At 46.4% G+C, this 25359-nt stretch overlaps 1 protein-coding gene and 2 non-coding genes across 13 annotated transcripts in view; all 3 read left to right on the forward strand.

Annotated features, from left to right (window-relative positions):
- Positions 1 to 3228: 3228 nt before the first annotated feature.
- Trrap (transformation/transcription domain associated protein) overlaps positions 3229 to 25359 on the forward strand; it is a 97249-nt gene continuing 75118 nt past the window's right edge. For 3 of the 11 annotated variants that reach the window (XM_052754422.1, XM_052754427.1, XM_052754424.1), the window contains exons 1-13: positions 3230 to 3469; positions 6502 to 6662; positions 7050 to 7099; positions 12282 to 12392; positions 14021 to 14125; positions 16213 to 16296; positions 18204 to 18260; positions 18481 to 18606; positions 20218 to 20295; positions 20468 to 20556; positions 21628 to 21724; positions 23906 to 24044; positions 24882 to 24960. In XM_052754422.1, coding sequence (XP_052610382.1) covers positions 6563 to 6662; positions 7050 to 7099; positions 12282 to 12392; positions 14021 to 14125; positions 16213 to 16296; positions 18204 to 18260; positions 18481 to 18606; positions 20218 to 20295; positions 20468 to 20556; positions 21628 to 21724; positions 23906 to 24044; positions 24882 to 24960 — 1115 coding nt within the window. In that variant the 5' untranslated portion in view covers positions 3230 to 3469; positions 6502 to 6562. Of the gene's footprint in view, positions 3470 to 3827; positions 3953 to 6501; positions 6663 to 7049; positions 7100 to 12281; positions 12393 to 14020; positions 14126 to 16212; positions 16297 to 18203; positions 18261 to 18480; positions 18607 to 20217; positions 20296 to 20467; positions 20557 to 21627; positions 21725 to 23905; positions 24045 to 24881; positions 24961 to 25359 lie in introns of those variants that run through there. The other 8 variants (XM_052754430.1, XM_052754431.1, XM_052754432.1 and 5 more) reach the window with 5 other exon arrangements.
- Positions 6740 to 6940, forward strand: LOC128121158 (small nucleolar RNA ZL1). Its single transcript, XR_008222101.1, has one exon. It is a non-coding gene; the product is annotated as a small nucleolar RNA ZL1 (small nucleolar RNA).
- On the forward strand, positions 9669 to 9808 carry LOC128121148 (small nucleolar RNA SNORA70). The gene has a single exon (XR_008222091.1). It is a non-coding gene; the product is annotated as a small nucleolar RNA SNORA70 (small nucleolar RNA).

The following is a 25359-nucleotide window of genomic DNA, read 5'->3' on the forward strand; positions in this document are numbered from 1 at the left end:
TCCTGTTTCTACTGAGGAGTGTCAACAGCTGCATTCACATTACCATAAACCTGGCTAGGTCTCCTTGTCCCTTTCTGATTGACATGGCTACTGGTCTCTGTAGTTTCTACTCCAAGGCAGCAATGAGGTAAACATATTATGCCCAGAGGGAAGTAACTGCCCTGCAGCACTTCACCTACAAAGTATTGAGATGACAGGCTAGAGCAAGTTTGGGATGAAATCCAGGACTGCCTACGTGCTAGACAGCCCTTCTACCTCCTGAGTCCAATCAGTGATGTTTCAGTTGAGCAAGACGCAGTGCCTCTGAGGAAAGAACATTCCAGACCGGCAGCTGAGCTTCAAAGGACCTAAGAGAGGAACAGTGGACATCAAGCACAGCAAGACCCCAGTAGCTGAAAGGTGATCTGCCAGGGTTGTGTGGCAGGCAGGCAGGCAGGCCCAGAACATCTTGATGGGCTGCAAAGTCTTTGTAGGTTTTAAGCAGAGGAGAGGCTTGATTTAATTTACCTAATAGGGATGATGTTGACCCTGTTCCTAACCTGGAATTCAGAAGACAAACAAGCAAAACCCTAACAAGGCGAAATTACTTTGGTAAAACTGTACCATTAAGGAAGAGAGGAGGTTTTGCCAATGTTAGAGCTAAAACCAATTATAGATATGTATGATATGCAATTAAGCTGGAATTTATCGAAGATAGATTTGCTTTGTTTTTCCTTTTATTTTTTATTTTTTGGTTTTTCAAGACAGGGTTTCTCTGTGTAGCTTTGCGCCTTTCCTGGAACTCACTTGGTAGTCCAGGCTGGCCTCGAACTCACAGAGATCCGCCTGACTCTGCCTCCCGAGTGCTGGGATTAAAGGCGTGCGCCACCACCGCCCGGCTTCCTTTTATTTTTTTATTTTATTTTTTTTGGTTTTTCGAGACAGGGTTTCTCTGTGTAGCTTTGTACCTTTCCTGGGACTCACTTGGTAGCCCAGGCTGGCCTCGAACTCACAGAGATCCGCCTGACTCTGCCTCCCGAGTGCTGGGATTAAAGGCGTGAGCCACCACCGCCCGGCCTGTTTTTCCTTTTTTTAAAAATTCATCTATTTATTTTACATCCCAGCTGCAGCCTCCCCCCCCCACCCCATCCTCTCCACCCTGTCCCTCACTCCCACCCCCACCCATCCTCTTCTGTCTCTACCCAGGAAAGGACAAGTCTCCCATGAGTATCAATAAAACATGGCATATCAAGTTGCAGTAAGACTAATCACCTCATGTATTAAGGCTGGGCAAGGTGACCCAGTATGAGGAGTAGGGTCATAGAAGCCATTAAAAAGAGTCAGAGACAGACCCTGTTCCCACTGTTAGGAGTCCCATAAGAGGACCATCTTTCTTCCTTCCTCCCTTCCTCCCTCCCTCTCTTCCTCCCTTCCTTTCTTGACAGGCTCTCACTAGGTAGACCAGGCTGGCCTCAAATTCACAGAGATTGTCCTTCTCTGTCTCCCAAGAGCTGGGATTATGGGTGTGTACCACCACGTCTGCTGTTTTTCTTACGTAAATGAATGTTATTTATTTGTTTATTACTGTGTGTGTACATGATGCCTGTATGTGTGAGCATGTGAGGGCACCCCTGTGAAAGTCAGAGGACAACTTTGTGGAATCAGTTCTCTCCTTCCTTCACACGGTTCCAGAGTTCTAACTCAAACTCAGGTCCTGAGCTCTTCCAGTACTTTCTACTCCAAGGCAGCAATGGGATAAACATGAAGTGCCCTGAGGGAAGTAACTGCCTTGCAACACTTCACCTACAAAGCATTGAGATGACAGGCAAGAGCAAGTTTAGAATGAAACCCAGAGCTTCCTATGTGCTGGATAAGCATTGTACCTTCTGAGCTACAACTCTGTGAGCAATCTACTCAGCAATCTCACCGACTCCTACCTGGTTTTTTTCTGTCTCCCAAATGATACAAAACAACTCCCAGGGCACTGATTTGATGATCCCTTCTTTAAGCCCCTCTCAAACTTTGGACCTGTAAGTTTTGGAAGTTGTCATGGCATAGACTTTATTTGTAAACAGACAATTTCCTGCAGTGTGTGTGTGTGGGGGTGGGGTGGGGATGTCATTAGAAACAATTTCCCACCTTGCCAGGGGTTCGGCTACAGCTAGTTTTTTTGTGGCAACAATAGACAAATCCTGGAGCATGTTTTCAAAGGGCCGTCTTAACCCCGAGGTTATTTTTTGCAGGCACAGCAAGCTCTGTTTATTATCAAGTGCGAAAATGTATCAATTTAGGATCAGAACACAAAGACCCTGGTGGTTCCAGGTTTCAGAGTAGGCCCAGGAAGTTGCAGGATGTAAATACAAGGAACCTGGAGGTAGAACAGCCGTCATTTACGTGGTTCATCAAAACTCGGTTAACTAAGCCGGGCGTTTAATCCCAGCACTTGGGAGGCAGAGCCAGGCGGATCTCTGTGAGTTCGAGGCCAGCCTGGTCTACAGCGCGAGCTCCAGGACAGGCACCAAAACTACACAGAGAAACCCTGTTTCGAAAAACCAAAAAAAAAAAAAAAGAAAAAAAAAAAAAACCCTCGGTAACTATGGTTACCGAGCTCTCTCCACTGTCAGTGGCTGTCACAGAACCCACTCGGTAGTGGAGAATTGATAGTTCTCGTCCCTTATAAAGCAAGGCCTCTTCATCAGCTTCTGCCGCCTCATCTGGATATCACAGGATTCATTTCCCCCTTTCCTCCACTATGTTTCTTTATTGCTTTGGTCTGGCTTGAGGCCTGTCTAGTTCTAATTTTGTCTTGGATGGAGGACATCAGCTACAAGCAGGACCATTACGGTTGTCTCGGGGTGGCCTAGCTGCAGAACAAGCTAACAGGGTGGGTATCAATCTATCTGCAACATTCCCAAATGCCTTCCTTGCCTCTTCCCGCTTGCACGAACTACGAAGATTCTCAAGCGGCTGAGAATATAGATCAGTAGTAGAGCTTCGGCCTAGTGTATGTGAGGCCCTAAGTTCAACACCCCGCATTGCAGGAAGAGGAAAAAAAGACACCTCAGGGAAGGGAAGTCCAGCCCTAAAGGCCACACACACACTCAGTCTAACTGCGGACCAACTGGATAGGTATTTCGGGTGTCCATCACCTTTCAGCCTGGCCCCTGCGAGGTCAGGGACTCAGAGATCACGAATCTTGAAGCTGCAGCAGCCCACAGCCCCCCCAGGCCTGGGTGTTCCGCAGCGAGGTCACCCTAAGGCGACGATTTAAAAGGACAGCTCGCCCACCCAGGCGGCAAACGCCCCTCCCTGCCCGGCCGCCCGCCCAGGCCGCACCCACTTGGGGGCGGTGCACCCAGGCTTAGTGCTCGGTGGGCGGACGCCGCGGCTTTAAGTAGGGGCGGGACTGAGCGCTGAGTAGCAGCGGCGTCGGCAGCGAGAGTTCTCGGACACTCGGGGCCGGATACGGGAGGCTAGCTGGCAAGTCCCGGTAAGCGCGGGGCAGGCGGGCGAACGACCCCGGGAGATGCACGCGCGGATGTGCGTGTCTCAGGTGTGGGGGAGAGGTCGGTGCAGCGCGACGGCTCCATAGAGGGGCGGAGAAGGCCGTCCCAGCAGGACCGAGATCCTTAAGGCCCCCCACGGGAGCTCTGTTTGGCTGGATCTACCCCACTGCAGTGTTTAGTCCTCCGCGGTGCCCGGCTGCGCTGGAGCAGACAGCGGGACGCGCAGCGCTAGCGGCCGCGGGGATTGGCCCTCGGCGCTCGCCGTAGCTCAGCGGCCTGCTTGGGGGGCGGTCGCTGAGAGTCCCGGGAAGGACCGGCGACAAAAGGAGGGAACCCGAAGGCCGTTTGCGACGGGAAGGGATTGAGTGAGGAGTCGCGGGGGCTGCGGCGCCCTACTAAAGCCATCCTGGCATCTGCGGGCCTCCACGCAGGCACCTGGCTCTCCGGGCCAGACGCTGAGAGTGAAGGTAGCGGCGGCTGCAGCGCCCCCTGGCGGCCTGGCGGCACGGTGTCAAGCCAGTCGAGCGTCGTGGGCGGGGCGGACCCGACGGAGGACAGCGGACTGTGGGGCCGTTTGCCTTTTCCTTACCTGGGTGGGGACTCCGTGGGATCATGGGCATCCAGGCCGGAGCCTTCAGCCTCCGGGAAAGTTCAGAACCTCCTTCCGGAGTCCGCAGGCGAAATAGGGTCTTCCCCTGATGTCAGGGTCTTAGCCCAGGGGAAAGCGAGGCCAGGCCGCTGGGAAGCCTGGGTGGGGGTTTGGAAATGGCACATTTAATGAGTGGCATATAAAAAGGGGATTAAGTGTCGCAAAAGTCTGCGCAGATGTTGGGATTATAGCTCAGAGGATAGAAAGCCCGCCTGGCATACCAAAGACCCTGGATTCTATTCCCCTGAACCTCCTAAACCTGGGGTGGTGGTACACAGGCTTGTCAGGGGTGCGGGTGCTGAAGGATCAAGTATCAAGACCATCCCTACCTCAGCCAGCTCCTCCTACCCGAGTTTCACGACACCACCTCACAGCAGGAAAGTTAGATAAAAAGTTGGGCAGGACTGGGGCTTCTCTGTTCTTAAGAGAAGGCTGTGACCCTGAGTCTAGTTAGCAGGCCTTGGGTGTGAGGGCCCTCCAGCGTGTTTGGAGGACGGGCTGTGATAGGGAAAGGCAAGAGTTTAGCCAAGTCACGGTAGCAAGGCTGACAGTATTCCTAGTTTTTCATTTTCTCCCTACAAACAGGGTCTCTGATATTATGATATTATGTAGGCCTTGCTGTTCTGGAACTGAGTGCTAGGATTAAAGGTGTACTCCACCATGCTCAGCTATTCTTATTTATTTTTAACATTCATGTATTTGTATGTGTATGTGTGTTGGGTATGTATGTGGAAGTTAGAGGACGGCCGTGGGAGTCAGTCCTTCCAGCCTGTGGGGGCATAGGTATGAAGTCATTTCTCCAGGCTTGGCAGCAGGCACCTTTACATTATGAGCTAGGGGTCGGCAGCCTGTTTCCAACTCAGTGAGGTGCCCTTAAAGCATCCTTTGGGGCCAGTGAGATGGTTCTTTGGGTAAAAGTGTTTGCAGCCAAGCCTGATGACCTGAGTTCGATCCCTGAGACCCGCATGGTGGACAGAAGGAAGGGCCTTCCACAAGTCCCCATGCTGCACACGCCTCCTTCAACCCCAATAAGTAAATATAGTAAGAAGAAGAAGATGCATTCTTTGAGTGTGTTTTGTGCCTCAGCTGTAGATAAAATCCACAGCTGTCTGGGCACTTCACAGTCTTGGAGGTAATGCTTAGGAAAATGGCTTACTTATTTACTTAATAATTTATGCAGTGTTGCCGATAAAACCCAGGACAAGGGCTCTCTACCACAGTGTATGTTTTTTCTTTTGAGACATGGTCTCATCATGTAGCCCTGGCTAGCTTGCAACTCACTATGTAGACCAGGCTGGCCTGTCTCCTGAGTGCTAGAATTAAAAGCATTTGCCACCATGTCCAGCTGTTTTTTATATTTTTAAAAAGTGGCTTGGAAGAGGTGTTGAAGATGAATAGTGTTTCATGATGAGCCCAAATCATATGGAACTCACACTTCAGCATTCACGAATAGTTTTATTGGACGCAGCTGTTGTCATTCATCTAGACATTTGTAACTCCTTCCTGAATACGGAAGAACTGGGTCATTGCATAGCTACAAAGACTAAAATATTAGCCGGGTGGTGGTGGCGCACACCTTTAATCCCAGCGCTTGGGAGGCAGAGGCAGGCGGATCTCTGTGAGTTCAAGGCCAGCCTGGTCTACAGAACAAGCTAGGCACCAAAACTAAACAGAGAAACCTTGTCTCGTAAAACAAAACAAAACCAAACCAATTTACTGTCTAGCTCTCTGGCTTACCCCCCCCCCACACACACACACATACACACTTGGAGATAGTGTCTCATGTATCCCAGGCTCCTCTCTGGGCCTCTCAAGTGTTGGTATTACCAACTCTGCTTTATGTATTGCTGGGGGTCAAACCTAGGGCTTCATAAACATGTTAGGCAAACCCTATCTATCTCCCTGAGCCCCAGCCCTAGCTCTCCCTCTATTCTCTACAGCTCTTTATACAAAATGTTTGCCAGCTGCTGGCTTGGGGAAAGAAGGTTATATAATGGGAAAGAAAACCGTTCATGTTAAAAAACAATGTTTAAACAATGGATTTGGGTAAACTTTATATTGAAACAGTATGTCCAAAACAATCAGAAACAACCTGTAGAGAACTGTATTATAATCTGGATTACTGCACAATCATTTAGGGGAGGGGAAGTGAGATGGCTCAGCAGGTAAAAATTTCTAGCACGACCCATGATGACCTGAGTTCGATTCCCTGGAAGTGCAATTCCTCTGACACATCTGTGGAGGCACAGGGGTCTCCCCCAGAGAATAAATAAATGAATGGAATTTTAGAAGGTGCTTGGGTAAAATCTTTCACAGGTTATACGCCTGTGCCCTAGAAAGCTGCTAATTGGATGTTTCTTTTCACAGACTGGGTGAACCCATGGGCTTGGTATTTTAGTTTTGAGAAAGAAACAGACTCAGAAGAAAGATGGCATTTGTTGCAACCCAGGGGGCCACGGTGGTTGACCAAACCACTCTGATGAAGAAATACCTTCAGTTCGTGGCAGCTCTCACGGATGTAAATACACGTGAGTGATTCTTTTTGACACGTGGGGATAAATAGCAACCTTAATGTTTGTCCTTGGTCTCCCCCTTTCTACCTTGTGGAGAAGCAAAGTGATGAGCAATAATGCTGGAGCCCCAAAGAGGCACGAGTGTGTGTGCGCGTGCCTGTGTGTGTGTGTATCCTTGTCTGTGCATGCACACGTGAGTCTGTGAGGATGGGTGTGTGTGACTGATGGTAGGGACCTAGCCATGTGCCATCTTCCAGGCTGTGACAGTCAAACTGATAAGATCTGATTGCTTCTCTTCAATCCAGTGATTTTTTTTTTTTTAAAGCCTCCTTAAGGCAGTTTCAATGACCTGATCGTTTTTTTTGGTTTTGTTTTGTTTTGTTTTGTTTTTGCCATTTACAGCCGATGAAACCAAGTTGAAAATGATGCAGGAAGTTAGTGAAAACTTTGAGGTATGACTTTTATGCTTTGCTTTTTTTTTTTAAATTACACTTATTTCGTGTCTGTGTATTTGCCTGTACATGCCATGGTGCTGCGTGCTGGTCACAGGACAGTCTAAGGGACTCTCTTCTTTCTTCCATCATGTGGGCCTAGGGACTGACCTCGGGCCATTTTGATGGCCCTGCAGTTTTCTTTGTTTTCTCCTATTTTCACATCAATATTTTTTAAATGTGTTATTTATTACTATTGTTGTGTGTAAGATGTGTGGGGTGTGGGGGTGCACATGCCACCACAGTGTTTGCGTGGAGTGGTTCTCTCCTGCCTTTACATGGGTTCTGGGTATCAAACTCAGGTTGTCCAGCTTGCCGATTTGGGTGACCGACCCTTGGCCCGCCGAGTCATCTTGCCAGCTCTTTTGTCGGTCTTTCTAAAAGTTCTGTTTAGTGGTCGTTACTTCTTGCGGTGGGAGGGGGTACAGAAGCGCTGCAGCGCGCACGTGAAGGTCAGAGCTCCACTTTGGGATGGTTTCTCCTCCCGTCTTCACCGTTACCTAGGCTCTGGGTATTGAACTCGGGCCTTCAGGCTCATGTGGCAAGCACTTCCACTGCTGAGCCATCGCTCCAGCCCTGTCAGACCCTTTTATTGTTACTGACTCAGAGGTCACTGATAACAAAGGCTAGCCTGTGATAGCATACTCCTGTAACTCCAGCAGTGGGAAAGCTGAAGCAGGAAAATTGGCAGTAATTATTCAGCGCCAGCCTGGGCTGTGTGTCCAGCTCAGCGCCAGCCTGGGCTGTGTGTCCAGCTCAGCGCCAGCCTGGGCTGTGTGTCCAGCTCAGCGCCAGCCTGGGCTGTGTGTCCAGCTCAGCGCCAGCCTGGGCTGTGTGTCCAGCTCAGCGCCAGCCTGGGCTGTGTGTCCAGCTCAGCGCCAGCCTGGGCTGTGTGTCCAGCTCAGCGCCAGCCTGGGATATAGTGTGAAAGTGTTTGGAAAGAAGTCTTTTTTTTCTCCCTAAACATTTACTTATTTTGTGTGTCTATGTGTTTGGGCACATACATGCCATGAGTTGCATGTAGAGCTCAGAGAACAACTTGCCTTCTATAGCGTGGGTTCTTCCTTAGGCTTGGCAATAAGCGTCTTTACCCTCTGAGCCATTTCCCATGCCCCATAGAATCGGTGCAACTGATGGTATTTCAAAACAGGAATTTGAAACTTTGTGCAGAATATTGCTCACCTTCCTGGTGGCATTCTCAGTGTCGTGTTCAGGAATGTTGGCTCTGTTTTAGCTGCTATGCTGTGGCATTTTTATTTTTTAAAAGGGGCCTCTTTACATGTTTTCACCTGAATGCATTCAAGTTTATGTTGTGATTTGTTATGTTCAGGTGATTGCTTATCTGAGTTTCTTGTATTTGTACGATTTTATATTGTTCCACAGATCTCCTAGACTTTGTCTGCAATTGGTCTTTGATTTGTTTTTACACTGGAAAATACTGATTGATCTTAAAAACAACAACCACACCCACCACAACAAAAAAGCTCTTTCATTTTATGTGTATTTGTATGAATGCCCAGGTGTGTGCATGTGCCCAGCATACATGCAGTGCCTGTGGAGGCCAGAAGAAAGTCAGTCCCTGGAGTTAAGGTGCTTGTGAGAAGCCATGTAGGTGTAAGAAAGTCAGTCCAGGTCCCGTGCAAGAATAGTAAGCCCTCTTAATGGCTGAGCCGTCTCTCCTGCTTTCTTGATCTATCTTTAGGGATACTGCCACCTCCAAACTTTTCATTTTCAGTTTACTTCTCCATGTTTTTAAAGTCACTTTACTTTTAGTTCTAGGCTTTCCGTTGTGTTCTTTAGATTTCATTTCTCTGCGTATTCCCTATTGTTTACACACTGTCTTTTTCTTTTGGTTTCTTTTCTGTTTTTTTTTTTTTGGTTTTTCGAGACAGGGTTTCTCTGTGTAGCTTTGGAGCCTGTCCTGGAACTCACTCTGTAGCCCAGGCTGGCCTCAAATTCACAAAGATCCGCCTGCCTCTGCCTCCCGAGTGCTGGGGCTAAAGGCGTGCGCCACTGCGGGCTTAGTTTCACTTTTTGAACAACCAGGCATTTAATGACTGGGATACATTTTGGGAATTGTGTCATTTGGCAGTTTTGTTATTTGAGCATCATTGAGTAAGTACCCTTACACAGACAGATGGGATAGGTCAGTTAGGCAATGTTAGCCTCTTAAAAAGATTACACTTGTACCTGTGTGTGCATGTGCAAGTATATGCACAGGCTTGTATGCCATGGCACATGTGTAGAGACTAGAGGACAGCTTGAAGGAATTGGCTCTCTTACTGTGTGGTGCTGCTCCGTGGCTAGTCTCTCCAGCCTGCCTCTTAATATGATCAAAATGTAGTGAACACAAAATATATGTGGCTGCTGCCAGTGTGTAACACAGCAGACTGTTTGACAGTGGCATTTAAAGATTCATACATTCAAGTAATGATATATGTGATCATTATTTGATATGTGCCTGTGGTATGTGCCCATTTATCCCAGTAGGGCAACGTCATGAGACTCTGTCTCCAAAAATGGAAAAAGTCTGTAGCCAGTTGAGCAGACCCAAATTCCTTTCCTGGAGGGGACATGGAGCATGGAGTGTGAGGATTGCACACAGCCACCTCCTTGGGAGTTTAGGCAGCCTGGTGCTCTGGGTTGCCCTGAGGGGCTTTCAAGGCAATTTTCTTGCAGATGTCATATCTCCAGTTTCAGCCTTGGCTCCAGGAAGATGAAGATATGCCTTTGGGAAGCCCCAGGGCACAGTGGCCAGAGTTCATGCTGGCCAGGTTATTATGTTCATCTGCACCAAACTGCAAAACAAGGAACATTTGAATGAGGCCTTGTGTAGAGTCAAGCTTTAGTTCTCTGACCAACAGAAGACCCATACCTCAAAGAAGTAGGCCTTCACCATGTTTAATGCAGGTGAACTTGAAGATACAGTGGCTTGTTCCATAGCTGTTGGCTCAGATATATCCACGGTAGTTGCCTGGACAAAAGGCAGGTACTGCATTTCTGAGGGCTTCCATTGTTCACACCCCACCAAATCATGTGTGGTAATGAATCTCACATCCAGTATGTCTTTAAAAGGAAAAGAAGCTAAAAAAGCCTGGTGGAGTTAATATAGAGACCGTAACAAGGTGGTTTGCTCTTTGACTTTAAGCGCTGCTCATAATGTCATGTGCTATGCTTTTATCTGAGAGGCAGTGGGGACTTGTTGACATCCCCCTGCCACAAAAACGTGCATTGCCCTTGATGCTGTGATGCCTGTGACATCACCAGGTGATAGATATGACTTTTTTTTTTTTTTTTTTTTTTTGGCTCCTTTAGGATTTTACAGGACCACTGTCATGTGTGGTTCATCGTTATGTGGTACCTATTGACTTTATAATGGCTGCTTTAAAAGTCTTATCTTTTTTGAGACAGTATCTCTTTCTGTAGCCCTGACTGGTCTATAACTCATTATGGAGGGGACTGGCCTGAAACTCAAGAGATCTGCTTGCCTCTGCCTCTCCAGTGCTGGGATTAAAGGGTTTTACCACCCTTCGTGGCTAATACGTTAGTGTTTTAAAAAGATAATTTGTTGGATGTTTATGAGTGTTTCTTCTAAGTGAAGACCTAAATGATCCCCCTCTCCCCTTGATACAGTGTCTGGCTTTGTAGCAAAGAGTAGCCTCTAACTCATGGTCCTCCTGCCTCATCCTTGTGCTAGGTTACAGGCATGCACTACTATACTTTGCTGACTGGCTTTGAAGGTCAGCCTTGAATATTCAGTATTTTCCAGAGCATTGGCATTTTTTTTCTTCGTTCAAATTTATTTATTTATTTACTTAATTACTCTTGTTCAAATTACATTTATGTGTGTACCTGGAGTTTGCATATGGAAGTCAGAGGATAATTTGCAGGAATGTTCTTTCGTATCACGTGGGTCCCGGGGATTGCGTCTTGAGAAGGTCCTCAACCCACTGTACCATCTTGCCAACCCTAAATGCCTTATAAAATGGTGTATCTATAGAATGGTGTGCCAGGTTGTGTTTTGACCCTTGTGCACATTGTACAGTGTTTAGGTCAGGTGAAACATGTCTTCTCAAAACACTCTCTCTTTATGGAGAAACTATTCAGAATCCTTCTAGATCCTTTATTTTTTTATTTATTATTTTTTTTTTTTTTGGTTTTTTGAGACAGGGTTTCTCTGTGTAGCTTTGCGCCTTTCCTGGAACTCACTTGGTAGCCCAGGCTGGCCTCGAACTCACAGAGATCCGCCTGGCTCTGCCTCCCGAGTGCTGGGATTAAAGGCGTGCGCCACCACCGCCCGGCCACATTTTTTAAGGCTGTATTTATGTACCACGTTTTCTTGAACCAATCATTATTTAATGGACGCTCCTTTGCTCTGGTTTCTTGACTCTTATGAATTGTGTTGTGGTGAACATTGGGAGGAATGCAAGCAATTGTGTATGCTGGGAATCCAACCCAGAACCTGAGGCCTGCCAGGCAAATGCTCTGCCATTGAGTTGTGTAGCTAACTTGGCATGGCCACATGTGGATGTGTGTGTGTGTCTTTTTGTGTATCATGTGTATGTGGATACCTGTGAGTCCAGAAGAGGATGTTGAATCCCCTCAAGTTGGAGTTACAGGCAGATGTTATCTACCTGCCATGGGTGCTGGGAACCAAATTTAGTTACCAGAAGAAGAAAAAGGCCAAAAGCTTAACTTGTGAGCCATCTCCACTACCCCTACCATACCCAATTTTAACAGTAAATTTTAGTGCTTAATTCTCTTTATTAGATTTCAGATCTGAATTTCTTTAACATGATGTTATCTCAGAAGCATCTGAAAGCATTGGGAATTACTGTCAGGTCTAGAAATGCTTAGATGTCTCCATGGTTAAGAGTGTTTACAGCCTTTGCAGAGGACCTGGCTTTGGTTCTGCTTACAGTGGCTTCTAACTCCAGTTTCAGGGACCCAGTGCCTTCTTGTGGCCTCCTTGGAAACTTGGGTGCATGTGGTGCACATAAAAACTCGTATAGGTGCAAGCATAAATTTAAAAACAAAAACAAACAGAAAACTTTGTGGGTTTTTTTTTGAGATTGTTATATAAATTTAAAATGAAAATAAACACGTAACTTACTATGCTTTTCTTTTTTTAACTGCCAACTAGAATGTCACGTCATCTCCTCAGTATTCTACATTTCTGGAACATATCATCCCTCGATTTCTTACATTTCTTCAAGATGGAGAAGTCCAGTTTCTTCAGGAGAAGCCAGCCCAGGTAATCTGTTCACAATAGCAGGGAAAGAAAAATGGCACACTGAGGATCAGATGTAAAAATGAATCAAAACGACATAATCAAATCAAAGAATGCATGAGTCACCAAAGAATGAAAAGGTTTTGTCTGCAGGGTGACCGCTCAGGACCACTGTCTCCTGGGCTTTAGCCTCTTTTCTGCAGGTTCAGGTATTTGCATCTGCCAACTAGGGAGGTGTGTTTTCGATTAGTTCAGTTGGGCACAAAAGAAGGCTGGTGAGCTCGCTCAGCAGGCAAAGGTGCTGGCCACCAAGCCTGAGGACCTGAGTTCAGTCTGGTGAGACTCACGTGAAGAAGGGAGGAACTTAACTCCTGAAGGTTTTCCTCTCTAGCCTCTACATGTGCCCACTTATAATAAATAAATCAACCAATTAAGTTTGGCTGGAGGGCTGACTCGGTGATTAAGAGTCCGTGTACTACTCTTGCAGAGGGCCAGAGTTTGGTTCCTAGCACCCAGGCAAGATGGCTCAAAACTGCCTGTAACTCTAGAGCCAGCCAGACCTGATATCTCTGGCCTCCTGGAGTACCTGCACATATATATGAACAATTAAAAAAAAATTAATTCTCTAGTTGAGCTTCACCTCCCAGTACCTCTAACCACATAAGCAAAGTGGACTCACTATGCCATTGTTTTCTCTCTGTCAGCTTTTATTTCTTAAAGAATTTGAGAACAATTGCTGTAATGCTGGTGAGGTTTGTTGATACCTGGACCATTTTTAGGTTGTACCCGTTCTGAGAGCTTATGTGACTGGCCTCCTAGTTCTGAGCTGCTGTGCAGGTTCTTGGAGGCATAGTGTAGCGTGGGCTTGTAAAAACAGGAAATAAGTGTGGAGGAACCCTCATTTTAGTTATTTGTATTCTCTGCTTTTTCTTTTCTCTTTGAAGGATTTTAAAAATGTGTATGGGTGTTTTGCCTGCATGTATGTTTATATACCACAGACATGCCTAGGGCCTGTGGAGGCCAGATAAGGGTACTGCGTTCCCTAGAACTGGGGTTGTAGATGGTTGCGAGTCACTGTGTGTGTCCTGGGACTAGAACCCAGGTCCTCTGGAAGAGCAGCCAGTGTTCTTAACCACTGAGCAATCTCTAGCCCAAAATATGTATTTTATTATTAATTATGTGTCTGTGTGTATGGGTGCATGAGCACATATGAATTCAGGGTCCCTTAGAAGTCAGAAGTGGGCATTGGGTCCTTTGGAGCTGGAGTTACAGGTGGGTGTGAGTCACCTGACGGGTGCTGAGAATAAACTCCTGTCCTCTGCAAGAGTAGGAAGTGCTCCTAACCACCGAGTTCTCTTTCCTCTTAAGAGTCTGTGTTTGCTCTTTGGTTTCATTCTACTCTGTTCTCACAGTTGTATCTTGTGCTTGAAGTACTGGTGAGGTTGTAAAAAGCACAACAGAGTTAATTTGTTACGTAGTGATGGGGCTTCTGAAGATGATCTGCACACATACTGTGGGTTACAATGTGAACCATTTGCAGGTCTGTTTCTAAGGTTAGGTCCCTCTTGGATGGCGGTTGCTGGTGATGTGTGTGTGAGGTTAAACAGTGAGTTTGGAACTCCCTTTGTTTTACCTGTGTGTTTCTTTGCCAGCAACTCCGGAAGCTAGTACTTGAAATCCTTCATAGGATCCCGACCAATGAGCATCTTCGTCCTCATACGAAAAATGTTCTGTCTGTGATGTTTCGATTTTTAGAGGTAATCTTTGTGAATTCTTCTAATAGCCATGTTGAAAACATTTCATACGATAAATCCAGTAGTAGTAGTCCACGCCTCACTAAAGATCTGATTAAATGAGTGACATTTTTCTTAGTGTCTCTTTTTTTCCCGTTTTTGCCTAATTCAGAAAGAAAGACTACTTAATTGAAGACCCCTTTTTTAAGAGAGGGTTTCACAGTGTAACCCAGGCAGACCTGGAACTCTCTGTGTAGACCAAGTTGGTCTTGAATTAAGAGATTCACCAGCCTCTGCCTCCTGAGTGCTGGGACTGAAAGTGTATGCCAACACACCTGCCCTTTCTTCTTCTGTTTTTTTTTTTTGAAGACGGAACCCAGGGCCTTGCGCTAGCAAGCGCTCTACTGAGCCAAATCCCCAACCCCTTGCCCTTTCTTCTTTTTGAGACAAGGTTTCACTGTGTAACCCTGGCCTGCCTGGAACTTGCCAAGGAGACCAGGTTGGCCTGTCTCTGCCTCCCAAGTGGTTGGGATTAAAGGCATGGGCCACCATGTACAGAAAGACCTGAGATTCCTAGGTGAATGTTTTTTGTTAATCTTTTTGCTTTCTCCCGTCTTGCCATGTTTAGAATCCCGTTGTGCCTCGGGCCTTGAGAAGATAAGCTTCCTTAGGAGACAGTCTGGGGTTTTTATCGCAGCCCTGCCGTTCTTAGCTGACCACATTGGCCACATTGCATAAGATCTCTGAGGCTTGGTGACCTCCAGGGTAGAATGTGTCTGGTCACTCCCTCACCTGGTCCAGTCCATGGTGGTTGCTCAGTAGCTGATTGTTTTTTCTTGGTCTTTTGGGAGCATGGGTTGAGCACCCCTTACCCCAAATACTTGGGAATGGGTGTTTGGAATTTTTACTTTATTTTGAGTTTTGGAATAGGGTATTTTAGGCCTACAGTCTGAACCTGAATGTGAAGTTTGTTAGAATATCATTGGCACCTTCTATAGATAGCTCAAAGGTAATTTTATGAAGTATTTTTTTCTTAATATAAATATATTTTATAAATGTAAACTTAAGGAGTCAGCGTTTCGGTGGTGATGATCCAGAATTATTGCCGCAGCAGCATCTGTGTGTTTCGGTTAAAGACGTTATGGGAGGCCAGGCTTAGTTTTCCTGCTTGCGTTACCTTGTCTGGTGCGCAGAGAGTTTAGGGTTTTAGAGCGGTTCAGGCTGGGGTTTGGGGTCAGGTATGTGCGACCTGTATTTCCAAGTAGTGAACCACTTTGGGTGTTTGTTTCAGATAGGATATCATTTAACCATTAAAGCGTCAATTCAGGCTTGTGGTGTGCACCCCTCTAATATCAACACTTGGGAGAGAGAGGCTGACTGCTGTCAGTGGGTTTGAGCTAGCCTGGTCTACATAGTGAGTTCCAAGCCAGCCAGGGCTACACAGTAAGGCCCTGTTTCAAACAAAACAACGTTAATTTGGGACTGGGGATATAGCTCAGCTGGTAGAGTGCTTCATAGCATGCACGAAACCCTGGGTGTCCATCCTCAGTACCACAAACCAAGCTAGGTGAAGCACACCTGTTATCCCAGCACACAGGAGTTCAAGGTCATCCTTAGACATGTAGTGAGTTCAGGCCAGGCCTAGCATTCATGAGACCCTATATCAAAAGGGTAGAAGAGGCAGTAATTCATGGCATGACTTACCTCTGTCCTATACACTAGGTCACCTGTCCCAGAGTTCCGCTAACACGTTGGGATGCTCTTCAGATGGTCCATCTAGACTGTGGCTTTTTCTGTCTAGGACCTCTGTATCTTGGAACTGTGTTTATCAGCAAATCAAATGCAAGCTGATTGATTCAGGAAGAGAAACATGCAGAAAATGCCTAGACTGTTTTTTGTTTTTTGAGAGGGTCTTACTATGTAGTCTTGGTTTTCCTGGAACTCACTGTGTAGATCAGGCTAGCCCTAAACTTAAAGAGCTCTGCTTGCCTCTGCCTCCCAAGTACTAGGATTAAAGGCGTGCGCCACTATGCCCATCAACAATTTGTCTTAATCTTGAAATTAAAATGTCTTCAGAAATATAACTTGATTTTTTTTGTTGTTATTTAAAGACTGAAAATGAAGAAAATGTTCTTATTTGCCTAAGAATAATTATTGAGCTGCACAAACAGTTCAGGCCACCAATCACGCAAGAAGTAAGTTATTACATTTATTTATTTATTTCTCTCTGCCTCTGTCTCTGTCTGTCTGTCTGTGTGTGTGTGTGTGTGTGTGTGTGTGTGTTCACATATGTGACATGGCACATGCTTGGTATTTAGAGGTCAATTTGGGGTAGTTGGTTCTCTCCTCCTATTGTATAGGTCCCAGGAATCAAATTCAGATTGTTAGGCTTGGTGGCAAGCACCTTTACCTTCTGAGCCGTCTTGCTGACCCTTACCCTTATTTGAGCTGGCTGGCCCTTTCCCTTATATGAGCTCACTGGCCTTTTCCCTTATTTGAATTGACTGAACAAGTACTGTGTAGAAAATAGAGTCGTAGTTGGGAGATTTTGTATCCCTCTACTTTCCCCTGCTCCTTCCTGTCTTGTACAGAGTTGTATGAGGGCATTTTTATCAAGTACATAACACACTTTGAGCATATTCCTGCTCCATACTCCACTACCTTCCCTCTTTTTAGAGCCGTCTTTATAATTTCTCTTTGCGCAAATGCACAAATATCTCCCTGAATTTTCTCAGTAGTTAGAGTGCAGTACCTGACCAGGGTGGCGGGTCAGCCCATGCTCTTGTGTGATTGGACTGGAAGTTCCAGCCATTTTCTTTTGAGTAAGGATTAAGGGGAGTTCTGAAGTTGGAGCTGGGTTTGCATCTCAGCTCTCTAGCCCCAGTAGCAGAGCGATACTGGGCAAGCTGTAGCTTTTGGGAGCCAGGTTCTTTACCCTGTAATTGACGTGCGTGCAGGTGTCCATGGAGGACAGAAGAGGGTGTCATATCCATTGAAGATAGATTTATGGGTGATTGTAAGCCACCCAGTGTGGGTGCTGGGAACTGAACTCATGTTCTTTGAGAGCAGGAACTGCTTTGAACCCCTGAGCCACCTCTCTAGACTTGATTTTCTTTTTATGATCATAATTCTGGGCATTTAAAGTCTTTTCCATTTTTTCATTGTTTTTTATTTTTTGAGACAGGGTTTCTCTGTGTTTCCCTGGCTGTCCTGCAACTTGCCCTGTAGACCAGGCTGGCCTTGAACTCACAGAGATTCTACCTCTGCCTCCTGAGTGCCATCGCCATCCAGTTCAAATTTTCTTTTTAATGGCTATTGCCAAATATTCTTTGTTTATTGATCAGGCTGTTTAATTAAGTAGGTTTGCAGAAGCAGGGTTCCTGAGTCAGAGTACAGTTCTAGCACTTCACGTGTGTTCCCAGGCTGGTTCTGGGAAGCCTGGTTGGTGTGATTCCCTTGGTGGTGTAAGAGTCTCTACTCTTGCGCCATCTCAAACACGTGTGTTCATTAATTTCATTTTTAAAATATGTGTGTGCCTTGATGGGTGTTTATCATGTATGTGGTTGCCATCTGAGATCAGAAAAGGGTGCTGGATCTCCCAGAAGTGGAGTTACAGTAGGCAGCTGTGAGCAGCCAGACACATGGATGCTGAGAGTCCATTCTGGTTCCTCTCTGAGAGCAGGCAGGGCAGGCAGGGCAGGCAGCCCCCCACTCCCTGGTTTCTGAAGAGCGTGTAATGGCCGTTCCTTAGCGCTCACCCCTTGGCTATTTCTGACAGAGAAAACTGGGTTCCATCCGTCAGTGTCTTTGGGTCTTACTTTTCTTCTTCCTCTTTTGTTTTTTGTTTCTTTATATCCATTGCCCATTTGTATCTTGCTTGATAATTCCTTACCTTTTAACGTCAATTAAAAAAGGTATTTGTGGGGTGAGGGAGGCGAGTGTGCCTAGGCACATGTGTGGAGGTCAGAGGACAGCTCAGGCATGTCTTGAGGATTCAGTGAGGGGTCGGGCTTGAACAGCAAGCCCCTTTACCCCCTAAGCCTGCACTGGCCCTGTAAGTATGTTCTTAAAATGAAGTGTTTGTTGTTTTGTTTTGTTTTAGATTCATCACTTTTTGGATTTTGTGAAACAGATTTACAAGGAGCTTCCAAAAGTAGTGGTATGTTTTTGTTAAAGTTTGAATTTATTGCTTATATTCATTTATTATATAAATTAATATATTTATATAATATGTTTATATTAATTTACCACCTGTCCCAAAGAGAGTTTGGAGTGTTTTAGTTTGAAGAAGTGACTGAGGTGGGGTTTCTGGTTTAGGATGGGGAATACTAAATACCACGTGACACACTGTTTGCCATTTCTGTCTTCTTTCTGTGTAGAACCGCTACTTTGAGAATCCTCAGGGGATCCCTGAGAACACAGTGCCTCCACCAGAAATGGTTGGTATGATCACGACAATTGCCGTGAAGGTCAATCCCGAGCGGGAGGACAGCGAGACCAGGACGGTGGGTGTTCCTCCCTTCCTGCTGACAGCTGTGTCTCGTTTTTTGTGTTCTCTCTCCAAACCCATGACTTCTCTATTTGATAGAGGGGGAAATGAGATAACTTAGACCATTTGGTTTTCTCTTTTCTCTTTCCTTAAACCTGGAGGCACAAGGAGGTCCTGCCACCTTGGGCACCCATGATATCTGGCCGTAAAGACCAGCCCACCGAGGAAACCTGGGGTCTCTTGCTGGCAAGAGCAGCAGGCTAGGCATGGGTGCCGAGAGATTCTGCTGTTAGAAGTCCTTTAGAGCTATAGGTAAAATTGAAGTCCCTGGGCCAGAGGACCTGGATGGGCCCAGCCCCACTCTGGTTTCCTGACTCTAAAACTCGGTGAACCTTCCCCTCAACCTTGTTTTTCCTGTTTTTATCTGGAAATCTGTGAATCGGGCTTTGCAGAGGTAATGTGAGTGTCGTTGGTCACGTAGGAGAGATGTGGTGACCTTTTGCCGTGACTCATTTTTGGGGCTGAGTTAAGAATGTTGTGCTGGGGCTAGGGGCCTATGTCTATTGGAAGAATGCTTGCCCGCATGCAGGAAGGCCCCAGGCTCTGTCCTCAGCACTGGGTCAACTGAGCATGTTGGTGCATGTCTATAATCCTAGCACTAGGGAGATGTGGGCCCAGTTGAAGGCCCTCCTCAGCTGCATAGCGAGTTGGATGCCAGCCTGGGCCACATGTGACAGCCTAAAGGAGGCATTTTACCATTTGTGCTTGTGCTGAGACAAGGCCTCAGCTTGTGCTGAGGAGAACCAAACTGAATTTTAAGCAAAGCTCAGTCCATTGCTCGCTGGTAGTATGCATGCAGCTGCCCTTCTTCTTGTTTTAAGAGTCCTTAATAAGCTCGTTCAGCTCTCCCAGATTTACTATAAGCATTTTTTCTGCATATAAATATTGTTAAAACCTGTAGGCTAAATTGGACTCTTGGAAGTTTTTCTTGTTTGTTTAAGTCAGATAGTGGCTTTAAGAGCTGGGTGTGTTGCTGGGCTGGATGGCACACACCTTTATTGCTGGCTCTTGGGAGGCAGAGGTAGGGGAATCTGTGAGTTTGAGGCCAGCCTAGTCTACATTACGAAACTCTGTCTCAAAAACAGACTGAATGTGGTGGTACATGACTGAGGCAGGAGGATTGCAATGAGTTACAAGTTCACCTTGGCTAAGTAGTAAATTCAGTCAAGGCCAGCCTGGGTTACACAGTGAGACTCTTTCAAAAACCAGACAGCTGGGCCTGGTGTTGCATGCTCACAATCCCAGCATTTAGGATGCAGAGGCAGGAGGATCACTGTAAGTTTGAGGTCAGGCAAGAGTATGTAGGGAGACCTTGTCTCCAAACCAGGCTTCCTACCCTCACAGAAATACCCAACCCCCCCAGATTTCTTAGGTGATTTGAATCTGTTTGGATTTCCCTGCAAGATTTTGCCTTCTGTGAAGTAACAGTTGTATGTACTTAGTTTGGACCCTCCACAGACACTTGCAAGGGTGTGTCAGGGTGTCTGCTCAGTGTCCCCTAGTGGGACTGGCTAGACTTGTAGGTGCCACAGAGCTGATGGTTCCCTCTCCTCTCTACATCTCACAGCATTCCATCATTCCACGAGGATCACTTTCACTGAAAGTCCTGGCCGAACTGCCCATCATCGTTGTACTAATGTACCAGGTATGTGTACCCCTTTCATGTGAAAGTTCATATCTGATTTCCTTCAGTGAGTAAGATGTACATGAAGCCCACATGCTCGTGGACACAGAGCATCCCGCTGTCTCTGTGGTGTGCTAGATCATTCTGTGGTAGACGACTGTAAAAGCCCTGAACTTCACTGTTTCCCTTTCAGCTGTACAAACTGAACATCCACAGTGTCGTTGCTGAGTTTGTGCCCTTGATCATGAATACCATCGCGATCCAGGTCTCTGCACAAGCCAGGTAAGCAATCCTCAGATCAAGACGAAGCTGACACCACGGTGCTTTTTCCAACTAGTAATTGCCATTGCCCCCGTTCTTGAGATGTGAGAATTGTGAGTGTTAACAGTGGGCTGAAACCAAGTGCATTTGGACTTACTTTAAACTCGTATTGGAGTAGTGGTGTCTATGATTGTTTTGTCCATTCTGTGTGTCTGTGGATGTGAGTGTGTGCATGCCCATGTCACAGCAGAAGCCAGGTCTCTTCTTCCACCTTGGGAGTCCCAGGGATTGAACTCGGGTTGTCAGTCTTGGCAGCAGAAGCCTTTAGCTGCCGAGCCGTGTCGCAGGCCTCTTAGTTGAAACGATGCTCTAGTAGGTTGTTTTCTCTCTTCTTAGAAGTTCCCCAGGATCACTAGGCATTGCTTGTTCTGACTGTCCTTGAGAAAACTGACAGTGGGCTTGACCTCCAGGGCTCCCTGCTGGGGAGGACCAGGCCCACTGGATCCATCCTTGTGTTAAACCAAATAGCATTCCTTAAGGACACCCTCTCTGGACATGCAACCCCTCTGACTGTGAGGTACTTGAGGAGCATCTGAGGTGAGGGGTGACCCTCTCCAGCCATCCCCAGAGCTTGTATTAAGCACACAGGTGCCCTGAGGAATGCAGGTCATGCAGCATGGGTAATAGAAAATCCGTATTAGTTAGGAGTGCTGTGGTATGGCATTTTTCTTTTATTTTTAAAAATTCTGTGTATGTGTGCATGGCTATGTGTGGGTATGTGCACATGAGTACAGTACCCATGGAGGCCAGAAGAGGGCATCAGATCCCCCTGGAGCTATAGTTTCAGGAGCTTATGAGCTGTCCAACATGATGTTGGAAATGGAACCTGGCTTCTTTGTAAACAGCAAGTGCTCTTAACCACTGAGCCTTTCATGTGATTTGAAACTGCATAAAAGTAGATGCATTTATGTTGCAGTGGTGCTTTTGGTTGTATGGAAATGAGGGAACTTCAAGGCTTAGTAGTTGCTGTAGGTGCTTAATTCCAAGTCACCTAAAGGACTGATATTGGACTTGTATTCAATTCCTGCCCAGGCAACATAAGCTTTACAACAAGGAGCTGTATGCTGACTTCATCGCAGCTCAGATCAAAACGTTGTCGTTTTTAGCCTATATCATCAGAATTTACCAGGTAAGTTCCTAGACTTGGTTTGCTTTTATTCTTGTGTGTAAGCACGTGCATGTGCACTTTGGGTAGGTGTGTATTTGTATGTGATGTATGTGTGTATATGTGTTTATAAATGAATGCACATGTGTGCAGGTATGTGTGTATGTAGGCCAGGGGTTGGTGTAGGGAATCTTCTAGATTGCTCTCCATCTTTTTCTTTTGGAGGCAGGGTCTCTAAAGTCAAACCCAGAGCTCATTGTATGGTTAGCCCTGTCAGCACCCTGCTCCGGATCCTCTCTCTCCCTTCCAAGGGTGGAATTACTGCTGCCGTGCCCACCCTGCGTTTCTGTAGGCTCTGGTGAGCTGGCCTCTGATTCTCCAGCACGGCAGCACTTCCCTGAGTTCTTCCCCCTGTCGTTGCTGTAGTTTACAGACAGTAAAATTCACTTTCTGTGCGTGTGTCCTTGAGTTGACCGTGGCTCCCAGTCAGCCGTTAACGTATAGAAGGCTTCTGTCCCCCTAAAGTTTCGTGCCAATTGTAGTCAGTGTTGGCCCGGCATCTCCGGTTCCTGGCAGACCGTATGTGTGTTTTGGTCCCCATAGCTTTGCCTGGCCTGTTCTCTACGGTGTGGTGTCTGCATCTCGTGTCTGCCGCCTTTCACTAGGCGGGAGTGCTGAGGTGTCAGGAGTGAACTGCTTCTCTTCAATCAGAAGGAAGCAAAGGGGGCCTGAGCTCCCACATTTAGGCTGCATTTTTGTTTTTCTTTTTAAAATTTTGTTGTGTGTAAGTGTGTGACTGGTTCTCTGCTTCCTCCTTAATGGGGTTCTGGGGACCTCACTTGGGTCACCAGGCTCGCATGGCGAGTGGTGTTACCTCCTGAGCCCTCTTACTCCCCCAACCTCATCTTTTTCTTCCTTGAGATGTGGTCTCACTACACAGCGCGGTTGCCGTGATTTGCTATGGTAACAGGCCGATCTCCAATTGGCAGTGATCCTCCTGACTCTGCCTCTCAAGAGCTGGAATTGCAGGCTTTTAACATCAGACCTGGCTTAAGCTATATAATATTTTTGTTTGGTTTGGTTTTGGTTTTTCAAGACAGGATTTTACTGTGTAGCTTTGACTGTCCTGGAACTCACTCTGTAGATCAGGCTGTCCTTGAATTCACAGAGATCTGCCTGCCTCTGCTTCCCAAGTGCTGGGACTAAAGGCATGCACCTCCACTGCCTAGCAAGCTATGTAATTTTTAATAAAGTTTTTGGGTAGGCAGTCAACAATTATTCTAAAGTATGGAGTAAATGTAATTCTGATCTCTTGCAATGGAATTATGTTTTGCTTCTAAGGCTTTTTGTTTTTGGAGACAGGGAACTCTGTAAGGGTTTAACAATTGTTTTAAAATAAAAACTACTTTACAGTCTCACTGTGTAGCCCAGCCTGGCCTTCAACCCATGATCCTTAATCTCCAGAGTGCTGGATTGTGGGCATTGACCACCAGGACCAGATAACTGAAGCTTTTGTCCCTTGGTGTTGAGTCAGGAAGAGACTGTTGAGAGCTCCTCAGAATCGTCCCCGCCAGTCTCTGTCAGTCTCAACTCATGTTAGTAGGATGACTAAGAGGACTGATTGATTTTTGAGCCAGTGTCTTACTATGTAGCTTTGACTGGCCTGGAACTTATTAGGTAGACCAGGGTGGTCTCACAGAGATCTTTCTAGCCCTGAATTTTTTTTTTTTTTTAAATTTTTCTATTTAAGATTTATCACATGTTCTGCATGTGGGAACGCCTGCACGCCAGAAGAGGGCACCAGATCTCATTATAGATGGCTGTGAGCCATCATGTGGTGGCTGGGAATTGAACTCAGGACCTCTAGAAGAGCAGGCAGCACTCTTAACCCCTGAGCCATCTCTCCAGCTCCCACCCTGAATATTTTTTAAACAGTCTTTAGCATTTATTTTCTCTCTACTGGAATAATGCATATTCACTATGGAAATTTGTAAAACAGTAAAGCATTACAAACACTGCATCCACACTTACACCACATGAAAGGCCATCTGTCCATGCTGTCATATTTTCAGAATGACACTGGCTGCATGCCTTTGTGCAAACACATGTCCACACTGAAACCTTTTGGGTGGTACTGCTTAGTAGGACTTGGTGTCTCTGCCACCTCCCACACAAGTGTAACTGTTGTCTTCCTTGCTGTGACAGGAGCTAGTGACCAAGTACTCTCAGCAGATGGTGAAAGGCATGCTACAGTTGCTTTCCAATTGCCCAGCGGAGACTGCGCACCTCAGGAAGGAGCTTCTCATTGCTGCCAAGCACATCCTCACCACCGAGCTGAGAAACCGTAAGGCTAGCTTTTCTTTGAAGGCCTGTGTCGCCTGTGCCGACTTTGGGGCCAGTGACTTCCTGAAGGTTCTACAGGGTCTTGGCATGCCTGTTCTTTCCTTATTGCTCCCTTGGGGCTTCTCAGTTCTTTAATTTTTTTTTTTTTTTTTTTTTTTTTTTTACTTTTGTTTACTTCTGATGTGCATGGATGTGTAGATACTTTAACTTTCATCTGTGTGGGTCTGTGCTCCACGTGTGTGCTTGTTGTCTGCAGAGACCAGAAGAGGGTGTCAGATCCCTAAGACTGGAGTCAGTGTGAGCTGCCATGTAGGTGCTGAGAATTGAACACCTGTCTCCTACTGAGCTAACTTCTTTTCTTTGTTTGTTTTGTTTTGCTTTTTTTGAGACAGGGTTTTTCTGTGTTAATAGCCCTGGCTCTCCTGGAACTCACTCGGTAGCCCAGGCTGGCCTCAAACTCAGAGATCCACCTGCCTCTGCCTCCCAAGTGTTGGGATTAAAGGTGTGCACCACCACACCCATCTGCCCTCCTTTTTAAAGACTTATTTTACTAATTGTCTGTGTGCTGGGGTGAGGAGTCTGCAGGAGACCAGATGCAGGAAATGTTGGTTGTGAGCTTAGAGCTGTCTCTCCAGCCTGTCTTGGTCAGCTCTCTAACAACAGACATTATCCTGGTTGTATCTTTGTGGGCAGGTGGTTCGTGTGGCCCAGTAGAACCAACATCCCACTTTGCGGTGCCTTTTTGGTCTTTTCTCTGCCCTTTTCTTCGCCTAACAGGTCACAGGCTGACAACTGTGGAAGGTCTATGCAGTCTTTAATGTTCTCATGTGTTTCCTAGAGTTCATCCCCTGCATGGACAAGCTGTTTGATGAATCCATCCTGATTGGCTCTGGATACACAGCACGAGAGACGCTCAGGTACAGCATCATTAGACCCAGGATGCATGCCTGCTTGGCATGATGGCCAGGGACAGGATCACCTGCACGTTGGGCGAGCTCTAATGCAGGCCGTTGGATCCTATTCACCTATTGGATTTAGAATGACAGCAGGTTTGGAAATGTGGAAGTGCTTAGGTTGTTTAAAAAAAAAAAAAAAAAAAAAAGCTGCTTTAAAACATTTTTGGAATTTATTTGGTATGTGTGTGCTCATGCACTCAATGCCAAGGTGTAGAGGTCAGTGGACAACATGCATGATTTAATAACCCAGGAAATGTATGTGCATACAGTGTCATAACGTGTAGAGCATTCACCTATTAACTAGTTAACATTTTGAGATAGTCTCACTCTGTAGCCATGGCTGGCCTGGAACTCACAGAG

Source organism: Peromyscus californicus, unplaced genomic scaffold (genome assembly GCF_007827085.1).
Source record: "Peromyscus californicus insignis strain IS unplaced genomic scaffold, ASM782708v3 Scaffold_2__1_contigs__length_46816999, whole genome shotgun sequence".
In the NCBI taxonomy this organism is placed as follows: Eukaryota; Metazoa; Chordata; class Mammalia; order Rodentia; family Cricetidae; genus Peromyscus; species Peromyscus californicus.